Raw genomic sequence first — 23,705 nt, 5'->3', positions numbered from 1 at the left:
AAACTCTAAAATATCAAATCAATATTATAAATATCGAAATTGAAACACGAACTCACTTTGTCAACACCATTATGGCACCCACAATGGGGCGCCCGATGGCGTCCATCGTCCTTGGGCGCGGACGATGGCACGCATTTTACTTAAAAAAATGCATTTGCCGAGGTTCAAACCCGGGTCTATTGCTTGGAAGGCAATAATCCTAACCATTGGGCTACATACACTAGTTGAGATATCTTGAAAACTAAATTGTTTTATACATTTATTAAGATGAAAATGTGATAAAAATTAATTTTTATAAAATGTATGTAATTTTTATAACATGAATTTTTCTAATTTTAAATCCAATTACATTACTAATAATGTGACTCTACTCTTGACTAACTCATAAGCATATAAACATTAATTTTTATAAATGTATTAATTTTTTTAAATGAAATGGAGTTTTTTCCCAATTTTTATAGTTATTTAAATATTTAAATAAAAGAAAATGCATAGGGCGCTCTTTAAGGCGTCCCACTGCAGGTGGGGGTATGAAGATAAAACTGATGACGTGGCGCGCCGCCTTAGGGCGCCCCACTGCTAATGGCCTTAATTGAAAACATTAAAATGAGTGTGTAAAAATACCTAACATGGCCTAAATATCAAGTACCACTAAAATCTCAAAATCCAAATATAATTAAATTAGTGAAAGGAAACAAAAAAATATTCCCATCTCCACCCAAAAAACACAAGTGAATATCCTCTCCCTCCTAAGCTCGACACGTGGCACATTGCATCGTTATTACTCTCCAGTTTTAAGGTTTCCCTCTCCAAATAACAGGTCCCATTTCCCACCTCATCCATCTTGTCTGCTTTTCCATCACCCCCATTTCCCACCGTCCGATCAAAACCTAAATCCATAGCTGTAAACTCCCCAGCTTTCACCATGGACCACCCTCACAAAATTGAAAATTGAAAATTGAAAATAAAATAATACAGTGTATGTATGTATGTACGTACATACATACCTTTCAAAATATCAAATTCCTTAGTTTAATTCGCTTAAAAATCCAATCTTTTGACCTTTTCATGTGTGTGTATGCATGTGGGAGAGTTATAAAGGAGGTGGGACTGTGTACTAGAGAGAGAAAGAGAGAAAGATTGGGTTTTTATTCAAGGGTTTTTATTTTGTTTTCAGTTTTGTGATTGAGAGATGGGGAGAGGGAGAGTTGAGCTGAAGAGAATAGAGAACAAGATCAACAGGCAGGTGACTTTTGCAAAACGGAGGAATGGGCTTTTGAAGAAAGCTTATGAGCTTTCGGTTCTATGCGATGCTGAGGTTGCTCTGATTATCTTCTCCAATAGAGGAAAGCTGTACGAGTTTTGCAGTAGCTCTAGGTATAATTTTATAACACCAAACACAGCCCCTTCATCTCTCTGCACTTGCAACGCCTATATCCATGCCTAAAAATCCAATCTTTTTTTCAATTGCAAAAGCAGCCTGTCTTTTTTCTTTCTTTTTTTTTCCTTTGCCGTTTCAGTGAATGTTTTTGAGGTCTATAGGGCTCTGTGCTTGTGGGTTTTGTTAGATCTGCAAGAGGAAACCATGAAAAGAAGATCATTTCTTTATTTGTGTTCAGTTTTCCTGCTCCTTGTGTTGTGATGTGCTAACTAAGCCCCCCTTTCCCTCTCCCTCTCTTGTAAAAATCACTTCTTTTGCTTGTGATTTGTGTCTTGGAGAGAGAAACACTCTGATCTAGATGTGATTTTATTGATGCAAAAATCAGTTCTTTCTTTTTTTCCTTTCTGGTTTTGTTTAGCCTCTTGTGTTGTCATGAGGAGAGATTTAATTCTACTTTCATCTTTCCTACAAATTAAATGAGTGAGGAATGGCATAATATGTGGTGATTCCTTTTCGAATTCCCACAAATCAATCTTTTTTCCTTTCCTTCTTTCCCTTACCATCTGGTTTTGTTTGTCTCTTGTATAGTCATTCATGATGAGAGATTTAATTCTAATTTCATGATGAGTGTGGGATTTCAATTTTCTAGGGTTTGTGTGTTGAATCTTTATCTTGCTTTTTTCCTGTTTGTGTTTTCTCTTCATGGAGAATTCTCAAATTTTACCCTTTTTTTAACTTGGAAGCATCATTCAATGATCTTCCAACACAAGAAAGAATGAATCTTTCAGATTCTTGAATTACAAAATTTTACCAAAAAAAGGAAGTATATTACAAACATGATTAAGCTGAGAGAGATCATCAGGTCTGAGAAATCTCCACCTCTTTCTGTAATGTGTTTGTAAAATCCCCCTTTTTTGTAATTTTCTTTGTGGATCTTCCATACCTAGGGTTTTATTTTGTAAGCTGAGAAATCATTGCCAAGTAAGAAAAAAAAAATTAAATTACTGCATCTCACAGGATATAGTACTTCACTCTCATCTTTCCCATCATCTCAGATCTTTTGCTCTCTTTAAATTTTTCAAGCAAAGCTCCAAGAAAATTCTGCAAAATGTCATCTTTTTGGTTTTTGGACACTTGTTTGGATCAAAACAGGCTTATATCCAGTTATTTGGATGTGTTATCTCATGATTAAGAATTATTGTACTTTATTTAATTTTTTAGGCTGTGTCACTTTTCATCTTGCAGAATTCTATTCCTGACAAGTTGCTTCATTTTTCCTTATGGACAATGGATTATACTCCAAAACTCAGATATCTCTAATATTTTAAGGCCAAATCAAGGCTCTCCCTTTTTGTACTCCATTTGATTAGACTGATTAATCACATTTACTTGATTTCATTTTAAAATTTGTATAGTACATTGGCTGAAAATGTTGTTGGTTATGACATTAGCAGCATGCTCAAGACATTGGAAAGGTATCAGAAGTGCAACTATGGAGCTCCAGACACAAGTGTATCCACAAGAGAGGCACTGGTACTATATACATATCCCTTCACCCTCTTCGTATATGTGTCTCGTTATGTTTCGAAAGCTTAATCAAGCCGAAGATGACTCGACCTCAAATTTATTATTTAGACATTTAGAAAGGAATTGTCTTATCAACTGAAATGCTTAAATGACTTAGAGCTAATGTTCTTGTTCAGCTTAGGGATTTTTCTGCAAATAAACCATGTGAAAATGTAGTCAATTTTGAATTAAAAAAATGCACATTAATTGGTAATTAAATTTATTAACTTTTGTTGAGTAGTTTGGTACTACTATTAAGAGTTTTTCTTAGTGGAGTCCCATATATTCTAGTATTTAGTAGAGTATTATTATTTATTACTTCTATTATTAAGAGTCTTTTGTTATTACTAGAGTCTACAAATCAGAGTTACAATTTAAAGATTAAGTCAAGTAATTGAAGTCAACCAACATTTATCATATTTGAAAAGGAATTAGAAAGAAATTGTTCAATCCTCTTATCTTGATTTCTAGAACTGGAATCATGATGCATATAGGTATTCCAAATTTTCAATCTTGAAATTTCGAATTGCAAAAGATATTAAGAGTGATCATGAATTCTCATGGATCTAATTCAATTTGGTTAGATCTTTCACTCACATTTTTTTCACCAAGCCATCAATTTTTTTAAAGTATTTCCTCGTAGCACTCAAAAGTAATTTTCTACACCTTTAAAATGTAAAATACAAAGCAGAGTCCTAGAACTTGACTCAATGTATAATACAAAGCTCTATTTATAAGAAATCAGCAAAAGGGAGTCCTAACTTGAATCAAAACTCTAAAAGATAGTAATAAAAGATAGTAATAGTATCTACTATCATTAATAATTTCAAAAACACTAATTCAAACATAAGTGTTTATTTGGGTACCAAAAAGCCTAAAACCCACTTTAGTCACACTACTACTAGGAGATGAACAAACCAATGACTCCTTAAAACACTCTGCTTCTTCCTCTTCATCTTCAACCACTTCACCAAAACCCCCCTCTTTCTCAGCCACATCAATCACAATAAACCTCCTCCCCAATCTCCGCCCGGCCTTCCGACTCTCATACAAGTAGAACGCGACACTATCGTTCGACCTCAGCCCCTTGGCCTTCACGAACCGGCTCCACCCCCTCGTAAACACATAGCTCTGGCTACTCTTCCAGTAGCAGTACCTGAACTTCCACACCCGCATCGCCCTATCATAAAACTCGAGCTGCACCTGCTCCTCCTCCGGCACCCCCGGGAAGTACTTCACCGCGTACCTCTTCGGGATCACCAGCCGGTTCAGCTTCCCCACGTCGCTCGGTGTCAGCTCCTTCTGGAACAGCAACATGCTCGAGAACTCCCCGTCTCCGTCAATCGAGGAATCAAACCCTAACCCTAACCCTAATTGAAACCCTAACCCTAACCCTAATTTTTCATCCCCCTCAGGGCTGGCTAAAAATTCCGAAAACTTCGTCGAATACGACCCGTCCCGGATCATGTTCAGCATGGAATCCGTGCTGAGCCCGCTCTGGAACTTCAATTCCAGAGGGGCGAGGATCGTCGGAGGGAAATTCCGGTGTGAATCTCCGCTCCGGAGCTTCATCGCCGCGCTGTCGTACGCCATCGCGGCCGACGCCTCGGACTTAAACGTCCCGAGCCAGATACGCTGGTGGTTCGCGTAAATCTGCGCCCCCCAATGCCCGGTCTGCTGCGGAACAACGCCCTTGAACCGCTCGGTCGACCTCGGCCGCGACCCCGGAAAATTGGCCGATTCCGACGACTCCTCTCCTAGCTTTGTATGCGAAATCATGCTAATTTCTTCCATTCAGATTAAACAAATGGATCAAGGCGGCAGATGATATATATAAACTGAGCAATTGGAGAGATTAAGGGAGGGAGATATGCCAATCAAATATTTGTTTGATTTTGAAGAGAAGGGAAGGTTTGGTATTAATGGAAAGTTGCTAGAGTAAATAATGGTAGTCATGTTAATTGAATCCTTAATTAAGGAAAGGGTTATTGTAATAACTTCGATTGTTTCCATTTCTGGGATTTAATTAGGTTTTATCAGAATCTGGGCTTAGTTTTTGTTTCGTATATGCTTGGGTGTATTTATGATCATTATACCGTATTTTTTTGTTTTTTTATATCTTTTTTCGTATTTAATTTATCATCTGATTATCTGATTAGACATATGCTAATAAATCGACTTGGGATAACAATGAATAATATCACGCTGAATTTATATGATTAGGTACTTTTATTTTATTACAACACTTCAATAATGATTTTGATAAAGTGAATAATTTCATAACAAAAAAATAAAATATACTCACCAATTTAAATTTAATATACTCCATATACTTTAGATTTATCTATTAATTAGAATTCCAAAACTTGGTTTGACTTATTGAAAAGTTTTAACTTTTCATTTTTATTTTACAAGTCTCAAAAATTAGGTTTTTTAGCATATGAAGAGAAGGTTCATTATTCTCATTTAATATTGTATGATTAATCATTTTCTTTAATATTCTTTGAATCTCTATATTTGTTCACTCTCATTCATGTATCAAGGATATCAACAAAATATGATGCTTGACAGTGAAGAGTTGGAAATTCTGCCAAGAATTTGTTTTTCCAATTTTGTATCTAGTTTAAGTTGATAATTATAGTTATGTAGAATAATTTTGACATGATAATAACAGGAACTGAGCAGCCAGCAAGAGTATTTGAAGCTTAAAGCACGCTACGAGGCCCTACAACGCACCCAAAGGTTCGTAATAAACTGACATGATCATGTATATATATAAGAGAGATGTGAAGAGGTGATGAATTAGTATATATGCATTTATGGTCAGGAACCTTCTTGGTGAAGATCTTGGCCCTTTGAACAGCAAGGAGCTCGAATCACTCGAAAGACAGCTTGATATGTCACTCAAGCAGATCAGATCAACACGGGTAACATATCGAAAAATATGACAATGTAATAATCCCTTTTCTTCTTACACACATTTATACATTCTTGCAGACACAAGCAATGCTGGACACACTCCAAGATCTTCAGAACAAGGTTTCTAAACTCATCCACTTCAATCTGTGTTTCGAAAAAATCACTGCTTTAGTATCTTATTTTGGTTTCTTGCATGGTTAGGAGCATGCCCTCAATGAAGCTAACAAGAGTTTGAAACAACGGGTATGCGTATTCGTTTAGGGCTTAAAAACATACTTTTTCATAAAAAAATGCAATCTTTTTCCAACCCTTTTCAGCATCCATCATTAAAATGTGGTGTAAGAGAGCATTTAGAAGATTCTTTGAGTGTTTTTGGTAGTGGAATTGTTGGAGTGATGTTGGTGTGTTTGTTTTTAGTTGATGGAGGGGAATCAGATGAACTTGACTTGGAACCAAAATCCTCAAGATGTTGGCTATGGAACACAACCCCAACACCACCAGCCTCAAGCTGATGGATTTTTTCATCCCTTGGATTGTGAACCAACTCTTCAAATTGGGTATGATCTTATTCAATACTACTACTACTATACAACATGGTTACAAAATTCTTGAAATAAATGCAAAATTTGAAATCTTGGTGGGATGTTTTCAGGTACCATACTGATCCAATAACAGGTGCATCAGCAGGGCCTAGTGTGAATAACTACATATCCGGGTGGCTGCCGTGATGACTGATGATTAGTGTTTCGAAGACCAGGCTTCCGACTCCGGTCTGAAGTTTGGTCTCTCATAAAAACTCAATCTTTTTAATTTTATGTGTGTTATTTTCATAAAAGCAAACATGTTTAACTTTGATCAGATATTGGTATTGTCATTTTCTAATCTGTTGGAGAATTGGAACTAGTATTGTAAGTCGCATGACTCTGTTTGTGGAATTTGCCTCTTGCTTTCTATGCATTGGGTAAAGAAAATCTTTCATGTTATCATCTTCAAATCTTAGAGCATCCACATCCGTGCTCAAATCTTAGAGCATCCACATCTGTGCTCTTGCCAGCGAGCACGGATGTAGGCCCGGCCTCACTTTTTCTGCATGTTCTTAGGCAAGAGTACAACACTCACATCTGTGCTCTTCCGCAAGGACGAACACAAGGGTCCCACCATTCTATTATTCAATTTAAATAAAAACATTTCCACAAAATTAAAATTCATTAAAAATACCCGGAATAATTTTACAAATTACAATAAAATTAAAAATTACATAATTAAATTCCTAAAAAATAAAAATTACATAATTAAAATCCTAAAAAATAAAAATTACATAATTAAAATCCTAAAAAATAAAAATTACATAATTAAAATCCTAAAAAATAAAAATTACATAATTTAACTACTAAAAATAAAAATTACACAATTTAAGCGCAAAAATGCCCCCGGTGAAGAGTAATCATCATCCGGCAATACCCCCAACGTTCTTTGAAGACCTCGTATCATCGCCACATGCGATCGAAGTTGCTCGGGGGTCATATTTGACTTATCGGCCAAATTGAGTTGGGTCAAAACCCCCCACAACAAGTTGGTGGGGGTTGAGGTGGCACATAGGGAGCGGGAGCGGGTTCGCGATCGGGGGCGGATGGAGTCGCGGCGCGACGGCGGTTGGCCGCCGCCTTCTTCCTTCCTTGCGGTCGGCGTTGGGAACCGCTCGGGCCGGCGTCGGGGCTACCCAAGTTAGCTCCGGCAAGTTGGCTAGCCACGCCTTCGGAGCCAGCGTCGGATAGGGATACCGACCTTGACCGTTTGAAGGAGCCACTAGAGGAGGATGTTACGCCTCCCCTATACTTCGGATGCGACCGCGTCTCCTGCCAAATGTTGATGCACTTGAACGGCTTGTAGTTCATGGATTGGTAGGTCGACAAAGCAGAACTGATGATGCCAACCTCGCTCCGGCCGCTCCCCGCCGACCGCTCTTCCTACCCTGGAACTTTTGGATTTCTTCGTTGGCTCTGTATATGGCGTTGCGCACCATACTCTCGTTGCGCTCGATTGTTCCAGTCGGCCAGTTTTCATTGTGATGCGCCACCAATAATGATCGCCGGATTGGTTCGTGCCAATCTCCGAATCTTCAGAGATTGACAAAAACGCTTTGAACAAGCTCCATCTCCGCCGGAGTGTACGGTGTGCAGACACCGCGAGTAGGAGGAGTCCGAGTTTGGGAGGGGCCGCTCGACCTCGCTCTAGGCTCGGGTGTCCACCCGTATTGCCCTTCGGGGGCATCTTGGTCGTCGATCGGGTAAGGCCGTAACCACCCGGAACTTCCGAACCTTGGGTTTGAGGAGAGGCCGAATATTCCGTTTCCGGACTTGGAATCTGTTGTGAACCGAACCAATCGGGCTTCCAACCGTGGGAGTTCGGGGGTGATCGCCGTGGCCGGACATTGTTTTGTTGTAAGAGTAAGAGTGAATGAAAGATTGGATGAGAATTGAGAATGGAAATGAGAGAATTTGAATGATAATTGTGTAGTGTGGTGTGAATTTTTGGTGTGGAAGTGGGGTATTTATAGATGAAAATGTGTATTTTTGGGGAAAAAATTGAAAAATAAATTAAAAGTGGGTAGAAAACGGATATAATTTTTTGGGAAGTGGGAATTTTTTTTATTTTTAATCGGATTTTTTAATTAAAATCTGATTTTTTTAAAAAAATAAATAAATTTCCAACGGCTATGCCGTTGGTCAATCACACGCTGCCACGTCGCCTGCTCGCTGGCACGGACGTGCTCGATGCATCGAGCAGCGCCGTGCCAGCGGCGCGAGCGCAGCGGCGGACATCGTCTCCGTGCCGCTGGCACGGACAGACGGACGCCGTCCTGCTCGCCGTTGTGGATGCTCTTGCAACCAAAAAGACTACCACTTTTCTTAGACTATGGAGGATAATAGGTACCTTCTTTGGTTGTATGTAAATAAATTTCTTCATATGATTTTTTCAAGCTCAGCTTAGCCTAGACATTACATTTGCCATCTTAATAGTACTTTGATCCATCATTTTAGTTGTATTTTTCGTAAGTTTTGAGAAAATGATCATTTGACTTTGTAGGATTAGTCTTGACTCTTGAGTGTATAAATGCATTATGAAAAAACAACTCATCACTAACAATTGAATGAAGAAATTAGTTTAACATTACTCTTTCATTAAATATAGAGATATTGTTTTGTCTCTCTGTGAACTAATATCGGCTTGTGGAATGTTAAACTTGTATTAAAAAATAATTGCTTATTTTTCGTAACTCTTATTGACTGAAAATTTGAGATGTAAATAAATTATTTAGAAAGATAAAAAGGCTATAGTTCATTTAGATATCCTTCTTTTCTTTATTCAACTATTATTCTCAGCCTCAGAATTCTCATGTATTTAGACAGATTGAGGTAATGGGCCCACCAATATATCTTCATGTAGTTTGATACTTCCTCCGTCCCGCACTACTTGCACTTATTTCCTTTCTGGGCGTCCCAAGTTATTTGCACTCTTTCCATTTTTAGTAACAATTTATACCTACAGCCGTAATTGTTGACTTTGTCTATCACTCATTTCTTAATCTCCGTGCCCAAAAGGAAATGTGCGAGTAGTGCGGGACGGAGGGAGTATTTTTGAGGTCCACTGATTTTAAAAGAATCAAAAATAAATATAAAGTTCTTTAATTCTCTTTATATTGAATTTACATAATGTATTAACAGGTTCTGATTAAAATACAATAATTCATATAATATGAATAAGATTCATTTTTAGTTTTTATATCATTAAAATCTATAATATTCATCACAATGTTCTATTGATTCATGGTCATGACAATCTTATAGGTGGCAATAAATTTCACTTTTAAAATTCATACATTTAGGCAAATTTCATACATGTTCAACACGAATTCATTGTTTGTAGTTTATAATTTAAAAGGAATTTGTAGTCTAAACCTTGTTGGACTTATTTTAGCCCAATAAAGTCAATTAGGATTTAATTTACTCCACATTATGTTTCGAGTCTTTTCCTTATGTTGTTCCCCTTTAATTTTGAGTTGATTATTAGTATTAGATCTTTTTGAATTGATAGAAATTTAAAAATTGTTTTATCGAGCATTTTTTGCTTATTCACGAGAACTTGAACATTTGAACCTTTTTTGTGTGTTTTAATAGTCAAATTTCGTACAATGTTTTTAGTGGTCCAAGATATACTACTAGTATTTAGGAATTGGATATTTCTTGATTGTGTATCAAAATGATATATAATATATTTGCGTTCAAATGGAAATGGAATAATCTTGTTGTAGCACTAAAATTATTGTTTAATAAGCGTTGACCATTTTAAAGACTAGTGATAAGCACGTTTTATTTTAATATCTAAATGTAGTACTTAACACGATTATTCATATTTGCGTGCTAGTCTACCAAAATCGAACCAGATTTGCCTAGTTGACAAGTTGAAAATCTATGATAATTATAATAAAATACTGTCGTTATTTCATTTACAAAAAATACATGGGTTATAGTATTATAATTTATATACCCTGATAAAAAGACATGAGTTCAATTCAAGCACCAAATAGAGCAATTTAATTTGTTTTTTAGTTAAATGCGTATCAACTAGGCCAGATGGACTCAATTCTTGTTGTCAGGATATAACTGTGAACATTTTGAAAAGATTTATTCTTGTTAATATACTTATAGGCTTTATAGCTATGAAATAAAAGTAAAATATCTAAACTTTGAAATGTTAAATGATACTATAAACAATTTTTACCCCACAAAGTTAAGATTGTTAATTGGATATTTTTATGTCTTGTATATTGGTGTAATGATCTGATAGGGACTCAACGTCCGCACGATGCAACCCGGACCAGTCCATGGAACGAGAGATGCACGGGATCGAAGCTCGCAAGATACAAATACTACGTCTCCATTTAGTTATGATTTGCATATCTTCCTACGATCCTTTCTATATCTTATGCAATCTTTTTATTTAATTATGTTGCTTTAGTTGCAAGATACTATTAGTCATGGAATTTTATAAATAATATAATTCCAAAGTATTTTGAGTCATTGAGAAATGAAGTATAAACTTATTCTCATTCCCGGTTCTGGCGGAAATCGCCCCCTAGCACCTCAACTATGGTTTATCTTGTTCTTCGTTTCGCTACAAATCGTTGGTGCTCTAGTCCGATAGATCAAGGGTCTATCAATTGGTGCTTCCATTGTTTATTCTTCCTCCATCACATCAAATTCTCTATTTTGTTTCCAACCGCACGCTAGATTTCTCCTCACACTCCACACTCACGAAACAATACTCCTATTTCCATGGTTTTTCTCGAGCAACGCGCTCTCTGCGATATCAGTGAGATGCTCATGGACTTACGTCGTGTAGTCCTTGCTCACGGTGAATTTCTAGCCAGGTTCGGACACCAAACATTGACCGAGGAGCCTCCGGACAGCCCTGACGAATGCTCACCTCCACATCAACCGTGGAATACTCGGCCAGTCACGGGACCTCAGCGGGGCTGGTCTCTTCCGCCATCGGTCACAACCGCACCGCTGGGTATCAAGCCCGAAGCCCTACCACGCCTCCGCCTCGAACCACCACGTTTTGACGGAGAACATGCCCTGGATTGGATCGGTAAGATCCAAAGGTACTATAACCACCACTACACACCGCTAGATGATAGTCTTTATCTTACACAATATTTATTCGATCATCCGGCATCAGATTGGAGGGAATATTGGGTGGAAACTAACAAAGGTAAGAGTTGGGAAGATTTCTTGTTGGCAGTTCATGACCGCTTTGCTCCGGAATTAAACGAGGATGAGAGTTTAGAAGCAAATAACAAGGAGGCATGTAAAGCGGGAGATATAGTCGTCAATCCTATATTTGATTCTGGAAATATTGTTGTCGAAGGTGGAGGTAGTGTTTTCAAAACCGCATCTGAGTCTGATCAGCCAGCTGAGACCGTCGCTATGAGGGAAATAAATGATGTTGATTCCCGCGATGACGATGACTTTCAGGGTGTGAATCGACATATTCGATGGGTTTCCGACGATATTAACCCCTTCAAACCCGCAGAGACTGGAGAATTGATGTATGATGGTACCTATTATCTAGATGACGGATTAGAGGTTGCACGCATGCTTCCGATATGCAATGCGCTTCCTCCCGTTGAGAACTTGGAGTGCCGAGAGAATTGTTTAGAGGTGGTCGTGGATGATGGACTAGTGGCTACTATTGTTTATGAGGAATCTCCTTCTACTGTGGAAGATGATGAATTAATACTTGATTTCGAACTCACAATTTCAAAGAGAAAAGATGTTGCACTTGTTCTTGATCCCAACTTGGCATCGAATGTTACTTCAGTTGTGTCGCAACGGGAGGTTGAAAGGGTTGGAATTGCAACGAACTCTGGATCTATATCAGGGATCACTATCGATGCCACATTTGATCGAGCAATGCTATTCCCCAAACAAGACTCAAATATCCTATTGCCATGTTACTGTGTCGATGCACCAATTGTGGAGAAATTCGGTTGGAAGGAGGTCCTTATGGGGTACAATAATAGCAATTATGGAAGGGCATCGATGCCTATTTTGAGAGTGAATTTGCTAACGAGCAAGGCTTTGGTCTCACACCAAAGTGTTGTTTCCTTCACCATGGATCAACATAGTCTACCACATTCAAAGTTGTTAACGTTGCAGCCAAGGGTGTTTGTGGATTATATTCCTCTAGACCTCGGAGCCCATTTTTCAACGGTGGCTAGAGAAGTAGGCCTAACGGACATGGGTTGTGCTTGGTTGATCGCGGTTTCGCTGTCTATGGAGGCACTGGAAGGTGTACTAGATGTGTTGGCTTGCATCCCATTGTTTGAGGATCTTGTTGATTTCAGAAGACTTCCATATTCTTCGACAAGGAGTACTGATTGGAAGAGAAGAGACGAGGCTTTCGTGTCCCCTCCGATAACAGATTTAACGTCCAATGGCATATTTATTGGTCATCCAGCTCATCTGCCCATCCATCTTGGGAGCCGACGGACTCACTGTTGCAGCATTTTCCTAACCTCCGCCTTGAGGGCAAGGCGATTTTCATCGGTGGGGGAGTTGATAGGGACTCAACGTCCGCACGATGCAACCCGGACCAGTCCATGGAACGAGAGATGCACGGGATCGAAGCTCGCAAGATACAAAGACTACATCTCCATTTAGTTATGATTTGCATATCTTCCTACGATCCTTTCTATATCTTGTGCAATCTTTTTATTTAATTATATTGCTTTAGTTGCAAGATACTATTAGTCATGGAATTCTATAAATAATAGAATTTCATAGTATTTTGAGTCATTGAGAAATACAGTATAAACTAATTATCATTCCCGGTTCTGGCGGAAATCGCCCCCTAGCACCTCAACTAGGGTTTATCTTATTCTTCGTTTCGCTACAAATCGCCCCCTAGCACCTCAACTAGGGTTTATCTTATTCTTCGTTTCGCTACAAATCGTTGGTGCTCTAGTCCGATAGATCAAGGGTCTATCATGATCTCAAATGTATGCAATGATATAATTGAAATCTATTGATGCTTATCGCTAGTATGATCTATAAGTATATGTAATTCCTAAAAAGGTTAAAGAGTGATCTCATATGTAATAGCGTCTGAGCTAATTCACAATACTCTTTTCTCCTTTCTTTCTAAGCTAATTGAGATGTGCTCCATATTTCTTGTTAGATAATTCTAAAATGGTTGAGTCATCTTCAAATTTAATAAAAACATTATCATCATCTTCCATCTTTACTCTCTTTTCATTTCTATTACTTAACTCTCTCTGCTTCTACTTAATTTTTAACACATCAATTTTTAAAGTCTGGTGCCTTCGTCTTGAGACACACGGAATATTTATTTGAGTCAATATCCAACCATTAGGCCATCCACAATAGCGCCTAGCGCACCGCTTAGCCGAGCGCCGGCGCTAGGCGATCTATTGCAACCGCCCAGCCAATTCCGGAATTAAAAATCGCCTAGCGCTCGGCGGTTCCGTGGCGCTAGGCGGTGCGCTGGGCGATCCGCTCGGCGCTATTGCAGCGTCCGGATCGCCTAGCGCACCGCCTAGCGCGAATTTTTTTTTTTCGAAACACTATATATACGCGTCTTGCACGTCATTTTCATTCGCATCACTTGTTTTAACGAGTACTCTCTCTATCTAAATTTCTATACAAGATCAACAACGGTAAATGGATCTCAACAACGAGCCTACTTCAGGGAGTAGCGGGTCTCAAGCTCAAACTCCCCCGGTCCCCGTGGGAAGTGGATGGAGTCAGATGCCACCATACTACAACATGTACCCGTGGCAGCAGATGATGCTCGAGATGCCAGCCGGGGGGAGTCCGCCGGGGTGGGCACCCGGGATGCAGATGATGCCCGGGGGTACAGGCGACGCAAGGGACGCCGGGGGGGTACCGGCGACGCAGTGGACGACGGGGGGATCCCCGGCGACACAGGGGACGCCGGGGTCGTGGCTCCCCAAAGAAGAAAAGCAAGGGGAAGAGGGTCGGCGAGTCCTCACAGTCGGGTGAGGACGACAGCTCGGTACAGAGGAGGTGGACGGATGCGGAGAACGTCGCGCTGTCCAAGGCGTGGGTGAGTGTTTGCGACGATCCTCTCGTTTCGAACAACCAGAGGATCGCCAACTTGTGGGGCAAGATAGCAGCAGCCTACCAGAGGTTTTGCCCGGAGGGGAGGCGATGCACCGGGGAGGATTGCCGGAAGGGGTGGGACCGAATCAGGGTCGCGGTCTCCCGATTTTCGAGCTTGTACACCAACGCCCTCCGCATGATGATCAGTGGCCAAACGGAGGAAGACTGCAGGAGGATAGAGGAGAAAGCCTTCCCCCTGAAAGGGGTGTATAAGGACTTCACCTACTGGAACTGCTATCTTGTACTGAACGACTCCGAGAAGTTCCGAGTAGGTGTCGACGCTGGCTGGCCAAAGAAGCAACGACTGAACTATACCGGTGGTTTCAGCTGCAGCAGCGGTGGTTCCCACGACCTCCCCGAGACGGCCCAGGAGGTCCCGACCCCTCGTTCGTTCGCTCGCCGAACTCGCCCGGTTGGGCACAAGCTGGCTCAACGGGAGGCGAGGGGGGTCGTCGGGGTTCCCAGGAGGTCCAGTCGGCATCCTCCCTTGGCCAATCCACAGCGGATCTCAAATTCTTCGCGCGTCAACAAACGCGCGCTCAGATGGTCAAGACAATGGCCGAATGGCGGGCGGCGGTGGATCCCGTGGAGAAGAGTTTGCTTCAAACATTGCTCCTGAGCATGCAGGAGGATTTGGAGGCGGCACGGAGGGAAGCCGCCGGGAGTAGAGGCGACAGCGACGAAGGCGGAGGCGATGGTGGCGACGGAGGCGGAGGCGATGGTGCCGACAACGACGGAGGAGACGACGACGAAATAGAGGAGTGGATTATTGTACTTTTTATTAATTATTGTAATTTTTTTAAATTATTGTATTTTTTTAACTTATTGTACTTTTTAAAATTTTAATAGTATTATTAATGTTTCTCGTATATGTCTCGTAAATTAAATTCCGTATATTGTATGATTGTTAATTATTTTATTTTTATATAATTGTTATTAGTGATGTGGCTGAGCTATTTATGATGTGGCTATGCTATGGCTTGACTATTTATGATGTGGCAGGAGTATTTTTAGTGTTGCTGATATGGCCGAAAGAGTTTGTGGCTAGGCTATAGCTGGGCTATTCCTATCGTGGATGGCCGCGTATTTTTATTTATTATTATTTGAAATCAGTTTACTTCTTTGATTATTTAAATGCACTTTATTAGGATGAGAGTTTGCGGAATACATCACTATCATATATACGCCGCGCAGGTAGCCAACGGAGACACGCCACGTGGAAAGGCTGACCAATAGTTTGTTTGTGGCTGTGACGGCGGCGAAGAGGATAAGGCCCACGTGGGTCATTAATGCTTTCAGTTGAACCATCCAATCTTATTAATAAAATTTTATTTTCATATTCTTTATTACCGCATGAACCACTATGCCTCTTTATTTTTAATTTTTGCAGTCATATCTCATAATCACACTCGTTAATAGGTCAGTGTAACCATTGTATGTTTTCAACAAAAACTAATCATCTTTACTTTTATAAACTTCTTTCTAAGGTATCCTTTTTCAATTAAAAAGTAAATCATTAATTACATAAATATTTTTTAAAAAAATTAAATGAGTTCAAAGAAAAAGAAAAAGAAAAAGAAAAAGAAAAAGAAAAAGAAAAAAGTAAAGTAAAAGGGGGGCTGGCCGTTATTGAAATCCAGTTTTAAGTCGAAAGTCAAGATCGAGATAAATACCAGCTGCTTTATCCATTGCAATTCGCAGAGATTATCCATTCACCTCGATCTTTGAACAAAATTTCCCATCATTAAATCGCCACCCTTATCAAATTCCACTTCGAATTCCCGGAAATTTTGCCAAAAATCCATCATGATGGGCGACCAAAATCACCACCACCAGGATCACCAATCCAAGGTCTTCTACGAGCTCTCCGCTCTCGTTTTGAACATCATTCGCTCGCCGCCGACCGCCGACCACCACTCTCCGCGGCGGAGGTGGGACGCCCTCTCCTTCCAGAGCATGACTCCGGCGGGATTCGCCTCCCTGCTCCTCGGGATCTCGCTCTCGCTCATGCTCTGTGGATCGGTCACGTTTTTCTTAGGTTTTATGTTGATGCCTTGGGTTCTTGGATTGGTTGTGTTCTTGTATTTTGTGGGGATTGTTTCCAGCATTTCGATGATTGGGAGAGCCATTCTCTGTCATAATCCCGCGCCTCCTTCGCCCACCAAGGAGATTCCTTGTGAGTATTGCTGCCAATTTTGCTCCGATTTTGGTTCAAGATTCAATTTTTAGGTTAACTTGAATGTTATCTTCTTAGATCATAGTTTGAGCTAGATTTCCTCAGTATTGTTCTTATATTTCACGATTGTTTGAATTTTCTAGTTTGTTTCATCCAATTTGTAGAGTTCTGGTGCATAAGTGAAGGCTTCTTGTGATGAAGACTTGAATTGGAATAGGAATAGGAGAGGTGTGTGTTTGTTATTTTTTAGTTTGTTTTGGTTTTAGATTTAGTTTTTTAGTTGGATTTAGATTCAGATTTAAATTCAGCTGTTTTGTTTGAGTTGAACTCTATGCTCTCAAGGAATTGAGTAAGTATAAGAGGTTTGTTTTGGTTGTTTTCTAGTTTTAGATTTAGTTTCAGCTGTCTTGCTCGAATCGAACTCTATCCCCGTGAAGGATTGAGTAAATAGGATAGGTGTTTTGGGTTGTTTTCTAGTTACAGATTTAGTTTCAGTTGTTATGTTCGAGTCGAACTTTATCCCGTGATTGAGTCGAATTTCGTTTCCAAATGAATTAGAAGTTGAGTTAATTTTTTTTGCCTATAAGCTTTCTTGCTGGAATTGGAAGTTGAGTTTGGGTCGAACCTCATCGCCTTAAGAGATTGAGGGTGTCTTTTCGTTTCCAACTACTAGTAGGATTTTTGTTGCCTATTGGCTTCCTTGCTGGTTTGAAGGGTAGCTTTTGAATTGAAATGGACTTGTGTTTCTGTATCTATTTGTAGCGTTTTTTCTCGTAAGTTCGATCATTCTTGTAAGCTATTTGGCATCAAATTCCTTCTGCATATGTTTCCTAATGCAGTTACCAGCATTACTATCCATCTGTTTTTGGTTCCATGTGATTACAAGCATCACACGAATTAGGTTGGACAACGACTAAACATGAGCCTACCTTTGATTGAGACACTATCTCGGAATCAATGTGATCCATCTTAGGACTCCACAATTCATCTCTTGTTATTATCCGGTTAAAGCAGTTAGTTAACACTCCACGGAAACACATACATTCATTCATGTCTCGCAGCGTAAATTGTCTATGTTTCACCTTTTTGTGTAAAACGTGCTCGTTAATTTATTGAGGATTTTGGTTTTTACTCTGTATTGCAGCGTGGAAGGTGTTGTGATAGGTCATTGGTAACCATGGCGGTGGAGTTTGCAGTGCCATCGTTGTGTGCTTGCCCGTTGCGGGACTGTGGATACATCTCCTTAAATGATACTTTTTGTTGATTTGGAGTTGGCAAATTCTCTATCAAGTTGAAGGGAAACTACTTTCATCATTTGAAGATGAGACATTCATTCTAGCTGTGTTTTTTTCTGGTTAGGTGGAAACAGCAGCACTCTATATTTATTTCTCCATATGTTGTAGTATCTCTTGAGAGGGATTGATTTTTGAGCTTGTTGTGTGTATATTATTATATACTGTGTAATGAATTCTTCTCTCTTTGAAATGTATTCTGGTTTTTTTTTTGGCTTACATTGGTTGAATTATTAACCCCTCTCTTGAGATGTGTACTTTCATTCACTATTTCATTTGGTATTATGTAAAAAAAAGGGTTATTGCAATTAATTTATACTATTTGTGTGAACCATTCATTCGAAATGTTCTTTTATTTTTGTGACAATCCCGGAATTTCGTTTCTTTCTTTCGAGATAAATCGGATTTATTGATATGTGTGAGATTAATGGAAAAGGACTACACAATATTATTGATATGTGTACGATTTTACTTCCAATTTGGAGGGAAGCTCTCGGCGTGGGCCACCGGTGGCGCTCCTGCAGTCCCGAACGGACAGAGACGGCGACAAGAAGGAGAGAGAGATTTGGAGGAGGAAATGGAGATGTTGGAGCTCAATTTGGTGAATTAGGGCTCTCGTTTGGAGAATGAGAATTTGAGATAGGGAGATGAGAAAACGATGGAGGCGCTGCCTTCTCTTGCTCAATTAGGGGACTCTGTTGATTTGAAGAATTTGGGGAAGAAGTTTTGAAAAGTGAGAAGATGGAGGTGGAAGGGTGTTCTGCAATTAGGGATTATGGCCAAAATTTTTGAAAACATGTACACCCTCGTCCGCGCGAATAGGTGTCACAATTTTTTTATTTTGGTACGTCCGTGAATAGGGGTCTCGATTCATAATTACCATAAATGGTAAAGAGGCTCAACATTCCACCAACTCATTTCACTCACTCCCGTATCATTTAAAACTAATATATATAAGTGGGATCTATGTTCCATTAACTTTCTTCAATCCACTTTTTTTAAAATTTATTAAAACTCGTGCCAGAAAGAAATGAGACTTCTATTTGCGGATAGATGGAGTAATTTAGGAAGGGAGAAGTCGCGTGGAAAAGGGGAGTGTAAATTGGGCCATTTCATTAATTAAAAATGAGAGAAAGAGGGCTGATTTTTTTGGCAGTTGGGCCACCTAATTAATTGAAGTAGTAAGGCTGCCCAATACTTTTAAGGAGAAGGTTGGACTGAGATTTTAATTGTTGGACTTGGAAATTAATTATGTTTGGATGGAATTAATTTAAGAATCGAGTTGGAGCTTGATTAATTAATTCCCGAATAATTTACTAAATTTTCGAAGATGGAAAATGGTTAAGTTGGGACGCGAAAGCCGACCGGCGTCGCCCCGCGACGCCATGGGCAGCCTTAAGAAAAATTCAAAAAAAAAAGATTTAGAAAAGGGGTTTTCCAAGAATCCATACTTTATTAAATAGGTGCCCAATTATTTATTTTAAAGATAATAGAATTTATCTGAATTTAGTTAAAGTGGATAAATAAATCCTACAACTTAGTGAAGCCCGAGAAAGGACTAGAGATCCTATGAGACAAGACTAAAGATATAGGTGCTATGTCATAGGGTGCATGCATTCTTTCTAAGGAGAAATAGTTCAAGTACTAATTAGCGTGCTACGCTATTTATGTCACACCTCACCCTCTCTTTGGCATATATACTTATAATAAACAATTACAAATTTAAGTAAAGAACTCATATACTGATTACATCACCATCCAAATACCATAATTACAAAATCCACATTTATTAGCTTATTTATAAATATTCGAAATCATCACACATAACCATAAACATTAAATATCATCAACATTTTTATATCCATATGCATATGCCTCTCAATTCCTTTTTATTATTCTATAACGGATCAAACCTTGTACCTGCCCGAGATTCCTCTATGACCCTAAGGTCACTCTGTAATTGGACTCATAGGTCCCTTTGTATTTGACCCGAAGGTCCCTCTGTAATTGGCTCATAGGCCCCTCTGTATTTGACCCGTAGGTCCTCTGTAATTCGACGCGTATGACCCTCTATAATTTCAGATCCATGGCAAGACTAGAGATGCCCAAGGTTTTCGGTTCCGGCGGTTAACCGCGGAACCGTAACCGCCGGTTCCGGTTCCGAACCTTGACTTTTTTCCTGTACTATAACCGCCATATTTTGAACCGCAGGCCTGTTCTGGTTCCAAATTTTATGAACCGAAACCGTGCCGGAACCGCCGGTTCTGGACGGTTCCAAACCAGAACCGTGAAAAACCGTCGGAAAACTGTGAAATCTAGCCGGAACCGCAAAAAACTGCCGGAAACCGACGGTTCGGAACAGTGAAAAATCGTAATAAAACTGCCTGAAAACCGGCGGTTCGGAACCGGAACCGGAACCGGAATAGTGAAATAGCCTCACGGTTCGGTTCAGTTCCACATTTATCGAAACCGAAACTGGCGGTTCCGAACCGGAACCGCCGGTTTACGAACCGTGGGCATGTCTAGGCAAGACCGTCACAAATCCTCTTTAATCATATGATTCACATACTTTCAACACCATCAATAGAACATATCAATTCGATCAACTACATATCCATATTACATTCAATCAAATAATTTCAATACGGTATATAAATATATCATTTGCACCAATCATATATGAGTATCATATTCCACCATCTAATCCAAATAACACATAACTATATTAGATTCATATCATACAATCCAATATTCACTCCAATCTAACATCTAACAATCAACTACGTAATATATATAAAATTAAAAGAGTGATTTATACCACCTTATGTTGATACTAAAATTTTCCCGAGCTCCTTATTTTTATTTACTATTTTCATTCATGGATCTTTACGTGGCTCTTCGCATATCTCCTTCTTCCTCTCTTCTCTATTTTTTACTCTTTTTTTCCTAAGTAGTCTCCGTAGTCCATTTTAGGAAAACTCCCCCTAACATCATATATTGGAGAGTAACCTCTTATATTGGAATTGAGAAGATATATAATATAGACAAGTGTTCAATCTTGCCACGTATTTAATATTGATGACTAACCTTCTTTTATTTACTTTATTTATATACTCCCTCCGTCCCACTAAAGATGACCCACTTTCCTTTTTGGTTTGTCTCATTCAAGATGACCCATTACTATAAATGGAAACACTTTTCTCTCTACTTTATTCCCTCCCTCTTACTTTACTCTCTCCATTTAACACACAAAATAAAATTGCATAAAACTCCGTGCCGCCCAAGGAAGGGGTCATCTTCCTTGGGACGGAGGGAGTATTTATTAATAGGAGTAGTAAACATATTGTAATAAAATCTCATATAAAATAAGCTTGTACGTACATATAGATCCATGCACACACATATCTGTATTTACACTTTCTTTTGATACATACACTGTACACGTATTTATATGGAATATTTATTTTTCAAACCTTCAAGAATCAAAACTACATATATTACGTGTATTTACATACGAGAGATATTATATATATACATCTACATATATTTGTTTAATTATGTTAATCTCTAGTAATTATACCAAATATTATTATCTATTATACAAAAATTAGTACAATACAATTAATAAGCAAATATATAAATTTATGCACACTTTGGTCAGGGATGTTACAATTTATTTTTCAAAGGGAATTTTGCCCGAGGGCAGAGCGAGGCCAACACGAGTAATTAAATTGAGGTATAAGCATATTAAGTGGGCTTTCTTTTAATATCCAGCACATTAGTGTGGATATAAATCAAATACTTGCGAAATTATGAAATATCATCTTTTCTCAAAATGGAGCTATGATTCTTTTCAAGTTGTTATCATACCATAAATGGTTGTTTTGATGAATGGAATGGAATGGAATAGAATGAACTGGAATGATGGGTGACCGTGGGAGGTGACCACCTCCCCGGCACTTGAATGGAATGGAATGGAATGATACGTGACCGTGGGAGGTGACCACCTTCCCAACACTTTAATGTTTAGATATGAAATGATGAATGATGAATGATGAAAGAACTTAGTCTGCAGTCGAACTTTTAGCTCACAAAAGAATTGAGTAAGCTTGGGTCTTTTAAGAAAAACCCCCTTATGTTACTGTGTATGTTTTGCTTTTCGGCACGTGTCCACTGAGTACTCCTGTACTCAGCCCTGCATGTATTTATAAATGTGCAGGTTGAACGTCAAGAGGATGGAGTGATGATCGGAGTCGATGTTATTAAATAATCAAGTTGATCTTCCAACTATTCGTGTCTTCATTCACGAAGTCGTTTAATAAGGACTTATTTCGCTGTGCTTTTGTGAAGAGAGAATTATAGAATCTCAGCACCAAACTCTGATTTATTGATGAGATGTTTATCCTATTTCCAAGACCATGTAATTGAATAGTTGACTTCTATTTTATGATATCAATCGACTTTGCCTTTGTGCAAATTTCTCAAGTTCTACCCCTTTTCTTTCCCCGCTTCTTTAATCCTTCTCATTAGTTGCGCTTTACCCGCTTTCGCTATATTTAGCAAAATGCGGCCGTGACAATTTTTTTTCTTTTTCTTTTAATGCTGTGTAGTATTTCGAATTATGGTTTCTATTTAAAATTTTAATTACCATTTTATAATTAATAAATTTGATAGGAATTATTTATTGATATTTTATTATAAATAAAACTATATGTACACATGGAACTCTGCCTTAGTAAATATATATCCTCCAATCAGGGAATTAATAATATTTTTTCGGAAAAAAATGATTCAAAAATTCAAGTTCTTTCAAAATAAGAAATGTAGTTGTATATTTAACTAATACATATATACTTTTATAAAAAAAAAGTAGCGTCCATGTCTGATTGTTGAAACAATTACTAGGAGTAATAAACAAGTGTATAAATGGATATAAAACTTTTCCTTAAATTGATTATATCTAAAAATGTATACTCTTTAGGGTCAAAATAGTTATAACATGATAAAATTAATAACATAATCAGTTTAAATAAAATCGGTCGGGTGCTATTCAAAATTTAAGATATCATATACAATTTATATAAATTTATCTTTATTCTTATTTATGGTTTTCCTTATTATATCTTGGTGATGAATCAATGCTGAGTAAAATCAAGATACGTTTTTTAGGAGTTTGACTAAATTAATGTTTCAAAATTCCATTGTGATATAAGGGTAGTTTTAAAGTCTAGCTTGGTTTGAATTTATGATTGTATGGAATAAAATCATTAATTCGTGCAACATTAGGATCTCTACCATATAACAAATTCTCTTGTGAGATCACGTTCAATGTCAATCCATTTATCTATTTGCAACGAAAATAAATAAATTAATTTGTTTAGATGAATAGATTGACTTTGTTGGCCTTGTGATGCAATGCCATCTATTGTTTTATCCTTCAATTATAAGGGTAACATGCTACAACAAGTATATAATTAATTAATTAATTGTATTGTTTGAATTCCACCTAAATCTTTAAGAAAGTTTAATTTATTAAGATTTTGAAGATCGAAATAGTTTTTAGAAAGTCTTTAAGAGATTCTATAATACTACCTCCGTTTCTGAAAGTTTGTCCCATTTTTCCATTTCCGTCTATCACCCAAAGTTTGTCTCATTTCACTTTT

The 23,705-nt window shown here is 38.4% G+C and overlaps 3 protein-coding genes across 5 annotated transcripts; 2 read left to right on the top strand and 1 right to left on the bottom strand.

Moving 5' to 3' along the window:
• Positions 1 to 1,051: 1,051 nt before the first annotated feature.
• Positions 1,052 to 6,801, top strand: LOC121802509 (agamous-like MADS-box protein AGL9 homolog). 3 transcript variants are annotated; one of them, XM_042202190.1, is made up of 8 exons: positions 1,060 to 1,377; positions 2,833 to 2,914; positions 5,622 to 5,689; positions 5,775 to 5,874; positions 5,945 to 5,986; positions 6,068 to 6,109; positions 6,284 to 6,423; positions 6,519 to 6,801. In XM_042202190.1, exons 1-8 carry the CDS (start codon positions 1,193 to 1,195, stop codon positions 6,592 to 6,594), a joined length of 735 nt encoding a protein of 244 aa, XP_042058124.1. In that variant the 5' UTR covers positions 1,060 to 1,192; the 3' UTR covers positions 6,595 to 6,801. The 3 variants fall into 3 exon arrangements, with proteins under 3 accessions (XP_042058126.1, XP_042058124.1, XP_042058125.1); XM_042202191.1 differs by having other exon boundaries at positions 1,064 to 1,377; positions 2,836 to 2,914; XM_042202192.1 differs by lacking the exon at positions 6,068 to 6,109 and having other exon boundaries at positions 1,052 to 1,377.
• LOC121802508 (AP2/ERF and B3 domain-containing transcription factor At1g51120-like) lies at positions 3,606 to 5,023 on the bottom strand. The gene has a single exon (XM_042202189.1). The coding sequence runs from the start codon at positions 4,739 to 4,741 to the stop codon at positions 3,788 to 3,790; it is 954 nt and encodes a 317-aa protein (XP_042058123.1). The 5' UTR covers positions 4,742 to 5,023; the 3' UTR covers positions 3,606 to 3,787.
• A 9,425-nt stretch (positions 6,802 to 16,226) lies between the features above and the next one.
• On the top strand, positions 16,227 to 18,261 carry LOC121805975. Its single transcript, XM_042206032.1, has 2 exons — positions 16,227 to 16,750; positions 17,895 to 18,261. The coding sequence occupies exons 1-2, from the start codon at positions 16,381 to 16,383 to the stop codon at positions 17,909 to 17,911; spliced, it is 387 nt and encodes a 128-aa protein (XP_042061966.1). The 5' UTR covers positions 16,227 to 16,380; the 3' UTR covers positions 17,912 to 18,261.
• Positions 18,262 to 23,705: the final 5,444 nt, after the last annotated feature.

Source organism: Salvia splendens, chromosome 5 (genome assembly GCF_004379255.2).
Source record: "Salvia splendens isolate huo1 chromosome 5, SspV2, whole genome shotgun sequence".
Lineage (NCBI taxonomy): Eukaryota > Viridiplantae > Streptophyta > Magnoliopsida > Lamiales > Lamiaceae > Salvia > Salvia splendens.
Note: the sequence above shows the minus strand (reverse complement) of the source record. Positions and strands in the feature narration are given on the sequence as shown.